This window comes from Neolamprologus multifasciatus, chromosome 6, assembly GCF_963576455.1.
Source record: "Neolamprologus multifasciatus chromosome 6, fNeoMul1.2, whole genome shotgun sequence".
Classification (NCBI taxonomy): domain Eukaryota; kingdom Metazoa; phylum Chordata; class Actinopteri; order Cichliformes; family Cichlidae; genus Neolamprologus; species Neolamprologus multifasciatus.
In genome coordinates this window covers 30,627,151-30,633,714 of record NC_140444.1, presented here as the reverse complement: position 1 = coordinate 30,633,714, position 6,564 = coordinate 30,627,151, and the positions used below count along the sequence as shown (strand labels likewise).

At 39.8% G+C, this 6,564-nt stretch overlaps 1 protein-coding gene across 1 annotated transcript in view; it reads right to left on the bottom strand.

Annotated features, from left to right (window-relative positions):
• Positions 1 to 742: 742 nt before the first annotated feature.
• LOC146517307 (intercellular adhesion molecule 2-like) overlaps positions 743 to 6,564 on the bottom strand; it is a 29,216-nt gene continuing 23,394 nt past the window's right edge. Inside the window, exons 4-6 of the mRNA XM_085162289.1 lie at positions 6,135 to 6,464; positions 2,154 to 2,411; positions 743 to 1,971 (exon numbers count right to left, since the gene is read on the bottom strand). Of these exons, the coding sequence (XP_085018415.1) occupies positions 1,835 to 1,971; positions 2,154 to 2,411; positions 6,135 to 6,464 (725 nt within the window). The 3' untranslated portion in view covers positions 743 to 1,834. The remainder of the gene's footprint in view (positions 1,972 to 2,153; positions 2,412 to 6,134; positions 6,465 to 6,564) is intronic.

Genomic DNA, 6,564 nt, shown 5'->3' with positions numbered 1-6,564 from the left:
TCAGCAATATCAACTCTATTTTTCAAGTCACCTATATTTGACAACAGCATAATAAAAATGGAAATATGGCCACACCAGTGAAAAAATTCTGGAGGCGCCGCTGATCTGAAGACCCTGTTGCAGCAAATTTGAAAGACTATAATGTTAGTTTCTTAAAAGATGGGACCACCAGGGGGCATCAGTTACAAAGTATTAATATGATAGCTTGTTAGTCTGTGTGTGTGGTTCTGTAACGAATAAATAAATGTCATTATGAATGCAGGTTGTTAGATAATTACACAGTGGCAGCTGTTGCTTAAACATGAGAAAACAAGGATCTAACATGAAATAATAATTAAACCATAGCTCTGAAATCTGTACTTAAGCTGAACAACAACAACAAACTAAAAGCAAAAATGAGACGTCGCTAACATCATATAAGACTTTTGATCAAGGAAAATAAGTCATTTAAGATGTTGCCCGAAGTATGCAAAGAATAATAACATTGCAATAAATATCCACACACATACTGGTCACCTGCACACACTCAGTGATCTTTGACAGTGACCTTTGTCCCACTGATATCACGAGGGAGTGAAGAGGACACCATGTGGTTGTTTTGTAGACAAAATGACACCCAGATGTTTTTGTGATATAACGAAGAAATTTGTTTAACTGATAGTAAATTATTTTGCAGACCCTATGGCCCTGCTTTGAGACTAATAATAATAATAAAAATAAAAATAATAAAAATAAAAATACATTTTATTTTAAAAGCGCCTTTCAAAACACTCAGGGACACTGTACACAGCAGAATAGAGACAAGCAATAACAACAACAAGCATAACAGTTTACAAAGTTATAAAGATAAAATGTGGAGCAAATTTAAAAAGCAGAATGGAAAAGCTTATGTGGAATAGGCTATTGTGAACAGGTGAGTTGTGAGTCTAGACTTAAAAGGAAGTGATATTTCTCATATCAGGAGGAAGGGAATTCCAAAGTCGAGGAGCAGAGAAAGCCCTGTGCCCCATGGTGGCTAACCGAGGAGAAGGGACAGAGAGAGGAAGAGAGGAAGAGGATCTGAGACACCGAGAAGGAGTGGTGATCTGAACCAGATCAGAGAGGTATGAAGGGGAGAGATGATGAATAGCCTTAAATGTATACAAAAGTATCTTGAAATTGATGCGGTATTTGAGCAGAAGCCAATGAAGCTGCTGCAGAGCAGGGGTGAAGGTGGTGCATAGAAGGGGTCCTGGTGATAATATGAGCAGCAGAGTTCTGGACACGTTGAAGCTTATGGAGAGATTTTTGACTAAGACCAAAAAGAAGAGAGTTACAGTAATCGATCCGGGAAGTGACCAGGCTCTGAACAAGAACAGCAGTGACATGTGGGAAAAGGACGGAGACGATTAATGTTACACAAATGGAAATATGCAGACCGAGTAACATTATTGATGTGTGAGTTACAAGAGTACTATCGAGGATGACACCCAAACTTTTCACACATGGAGAAACAGAGACTGGCCAGTTATTGATTGTAATTGAAAAGCTATTAGTTCTGGATAGTGTTGTTTAGTGCCTACCAGCAGAAGCTCTGATGTGTTACTATTGAGTTTAAGAAAATTGGAAGAGAACCATGAATTTAGTTCGGCTAAACAGAGGGTGAGGGACTACAGCTCATCAACAGCTGTATAAACATCTGTAACATTTAAAGAACGAAATCAACTGTTGATCATAAATGATCAGAAATGTGAAAGCTTGCCTTGCATATGTGCTAAACAGGAAGTTTGCTCACAGAGGATAGACAGTTGCAAGCTGCTCATCAGAATCAGGTGTTAACCATTCAGTCATTTTTTCAGCTGTCAATAACAATAATTTTACTGAGTTTGTAGTTTCCCCTTTGGTTGCGTTTACAGTAGCATCCCAGTGACAGACCGACAAGGACCAGAACTCCCAGTAAGGTTCCACGTATTATGTATGGGATGGAGCTGACTGTAAAAAAGAAAAGAAGAATAATATACACGAGGCAAATTAAAAACACCAAAACAATCACAATGAATTTAATTCTTGGATTAAAGATTGGATTATTCTCAACTGCTGTATCACTTCTAGAGGAAAATATTGTGATTGATCTTCAGTGAATCATTTTCCAGGAAGTATCTGACAACACTCACCTTGTACATCAATGTTAAACTCCTTGGTGACAGTCCCTGCTGTGTTGCTCGCAGTGCAGATATACTGTCCTTCATGCTCAAACCCAACAGATTTAATAGTGAGAACGCTGCCAGTGTAGGAAGATGAGCTATTTAATGGGAGTGTCCAGGTGTATGAGGGGCTGGGATTTCCCACAGAGGAGCAGTTCAGGTGTAGAGTGTCTCCTTCTTTGATTGTGATCACATCTGGATTTGGTGGCTCCTTTAGCTCAGGCCCATCTGTGTGATTATTGAAGAAGAAACAGAACACAATATATTAGCAAAATCAACCATTTTTAATTTAAAAGAGAAATGTTCACTGATGCACACATGAAATGTTTTGACAGTCAGACAATTCCTTTAATCTCTGCTGAACTGTGTACAGTCAGCCTCTGAGGCTTTCTGGAGTTTTTACTAAATGTTCTCATTTAATGTTATCCCTTCTAGGTCATATGATGCACATATAAGTATGGTGGTTTCTAGATCCAGATGTGAGTCAGAGTAGCAAGTTAACAGTTGTGTCTGACATCAGACTCCTTTGTTTGGATAAGTTACCTGATTAAATGTGCTCATGTCACCTGCTCACATCAGTGATCAAACTGTACTTTTGATTATGATGATTTAAGAATCATGTTCATCTTAAATATGTTACTGAGGGGGTCTTAAATTAATAAGAAAAACGTAATAAAGGTCAAAGGCAATATGACTATTACATAAAGACTGAGCATGCCCCTTGTGTCCACACTGAAGTGGAAGCACATATTCATGGAGAGTGGAAAGTATCAAATTACTGTCTCTAGTACACTACACTATACTTCACTTTCACCGTATGTTTGTATACTTAATACTTATTTTTCAGTGGGTAATATTTTACCATTTATTCCACTTCATTATATTTAATTGCTGCAGTTACCTTGCAGTGTGTTGCTCTTTATACAAAACATAATGTACAGTATACACCAAAAAACCACCAAAGGTTTGTACACACCATCTCGTTTAATGTTTTTACTTTATTTTTACTACTTTCATTATTGTAGATACTTACTGAAAACATCAAATATATGAAGCAAGATATATGGAATTATGTAGCAAAGAAATAAATGATAAATAACTCTAAAAATAATGTATTATATTTTAGATTCCTCAAAGTAGCCTCCCTTTGCTTTGTTGACAGCGTTACAAACCCTTGGTCTTCTCTCAATGAGCTTCATGATGTAGTCACCTGTTTTCACTTCACAGGTGTGACTTGTCATTTTTCATTTGTGGAATTTCTTGTCTTCTTAATTATTGTTGGGACCATCAGTTGTGTTGTGCAGAAGGTTGGTACCCAGCTGACAGCACTATTTGACAACTGTTAGAATTCATATTAGGGGAAGAACCAATGAGCTAAGTAAAGAGAAATGCCAGTTCATCATTACTTTAAGAACTGAAGGTCAGTCAGTTATTATAGTTTATATTATAATTTATTTTAGCAATATTATAATATTGCTAAAACTTTGAACGTGTCACAAAAGCCATCAAGCACTACGAGGAAACTGGCTCACATGAGGACCGCCCCAGGAAAGGAAGACCGAGAGTCACCTCTGCTTCTGAGGATAAATTCATCCAAGTCACCAGCCTCAGAAATCGCAAGTGAACAGCACCTCTGATCAGAGCCCAGATAAATGCCACACAGAGATCCAGTAGCAGACACATCTCTACATCAACTGTTCAAAGGAGACTGTGTGAATCAGGCCTTTATGGTCAAACAGCCGCTAAAAAAAAACACGACTAAGGAAAAGCAACAATCAGAAGAGATTTGTTTGGGCCAAGAAACACAAGGAGTGGACATTAAACCAGCGGAAATCTGTGCTTTGGTCTGATGAGTCCAAATCTGAGATCTTTGTTTCCACCTGCCGCGTCTTTGTGCAAAGCAGAAAAGGTGAACGGATGGTCTCTACATGTATAGTTGCCACTGTGAATCATGGAGGAGGTGGTGTGATGGTGTGGGGGTGCTCTCCTGGTGACACTGTTGGGGATTTATTCAAAATTGAAGGCACACTAAACCAACATGCCATCCTATCCAGTTTGCATTTAGTTGGACCATCATTTATTTTTCAACAGGACAATGACCCCAAACACACCTCCAGGCTGTGAGAGGCCTATTCGACCAAGAAGGAGAGTGATGGAGTGCACAGTCGTCTGACCGAAACCCAGTGGAGATTGTTTGGGATGAGATGGACCACAGAGCGAAGACAAAAAGGTCAACAAGTGCTCAGCACCTCTGGCAACTCCTTCAAGACTGCTGCAAAAACATTTCAGGTGACGACCTCATGAAGCTCATTGAGAAAATGCCAAGAGTGTGCAAAGTAGTAATGAAAGGAAAAGGTGGCTATTTTGAAGAATCTATAATATAAAACATGTTTTGAGTTATTTCACACTTTTTTGTGTACTACATAATTCTATATGTGTTCATAGTTTTGATGCCTTCAGAAGAATTTACAATGCAAATGTTCATGAAAATAAAGAAACGCCATTAAATCAGAAGGTGTGTCCCAACTTTTGACTGGTAGTGTACAGTGGGTATGGAAAGTATTCAGACCTACTTAACCCACCTCACCCAGACCCACCCCACACTTTGGGGTGGCTGTAGCTCAGGTGGCAGAGCAGGTCAGCCACTAATCAGAAGGTCGGTGGTTCGATCCCAGGGTGTCAGTGCGCCAATGTAGCTTGCCATCGCCTGTGTGTGAATGACTGAATGTAGTGTAAAGCGCTTTGGGGTCCTTAAGGACAAGAAAAGCGCTATACAAATGCAGGCCAGGCCATTTAATTTTTCACTCATTGTTATATTGCAGCCATTTGCTAAAATCATTTAAGTTCATTTTTTCCTCATTAATGTACATACAGCATGGGTATGGAAAGTATTCAGACCCATTTAAATTGTTCATTCTTTGCCTCTCCTCAGTGCAAGACACATGAAAGCCCTCATGGAGTTTGCTAAAAAAAACAAAAAAACACCTGAAGGACTCCAAGATGGTGAGAAATAAGATTCTCTGGTCTGTAGAGACCAAGAGAACTTTTTGGCCTTAATTCTAAGTGGTATGTGTGGAGAAAACCAGGCACTGCTCACCACCCAGTACAGTCCCAACAGTGAAGCATGTTGGTGGCAGCATCATGCTGTGGGTGTGTTTTTTAGCTGCAGGGACAGGACGACTGGTTGCAAGTGAGGGAAAGATGAATGCGGCCAAGTACAGGGATATCCTGGACGAAAACCTTCTCCCAAGTGCTCTGGACCTCAGACTGGGCCGAAGGTTCACCTTCCAACAAGACAATGACCCTAAGCACACAGCTAAGATAACAAAGGAGTGACTTCACAACAGCGCTGTGACTGTTCTTGAATGGCCGAGCCAGAGCTCTAACTTAAACCCAACATAAAAATGGCTGTCCACCAACGTTTATATCCAACCTGACAGAATCAGAGAGCATCTGCAAGGAGGAATAGCAGAGGATCCCCAAATCCAGGTGTGAAAAACTTGTTGCATCTTTCCCAAAATACTTCTACTAAATACTGAGTAAAAGGTCTGAATACTTAGGACCATGTGATATTTCAGTTTTTCTTTTTTTAATAAATCTGCAAAAATGTCAACAATTCTGTGTTTTTTTGTCAGCATGGGGTGCTGTGTGTACATTAATGAGGAAAAAATGAACTTTTAACAAATGGCTGCAATATAACAATGAGTGAAAAATTTAAGAGGGCCTTTCCGTACCCACTGTATATTAGATATATATTGATATTAAAAGATCAGAGTCTCACTGGTCAGAGATGTGTCTTCAGTCTGAGACTTAGGATAAAAATTGTATTCTCGTCCAATGAAAAATTTAACAAATGGGGAAAATGATTTGAGGCACGGAAACCTCTTACATTACATAAAGAGCCATGAAAATTATACATGTAAATGCAAATCTGCCCCCCCTCAGACTCACAGTGAACTATAGCAGGGAGCTTTTCTGATATCACCACTGGAGGGCGCTGTGGTCCAGCTGGTCCCAGCTCCAGCTTGGTTTCGCACCAGTACTGGGATCCATCATCTTCTCTACTGGGGGTGATGTTCAGAGTGAAGGTCTCATTCACTGGTTTCTTATGTTCACTCCTGGACTGTAGGTGACCCAGTGCTGTGTTTCCTCTGTAGAAGGTCACAGCGAGGCTTTGAACAGGAGCTACGTTCTGTACGCTACACTGCAGGGTGTACTGCTGATTCTCAAACATCATCTCAGTGTGGTTTACAAAGCTGATGGAGACACTTTCTGGAGGCTCTGAGAAGACAAGGAAAGAAAGAGTAACACAGGTAGATGTCAGTCAGTAACTGCTGAGAGTATGAATCCATCTAACTGTGTATTTACACAAAGAGATTAA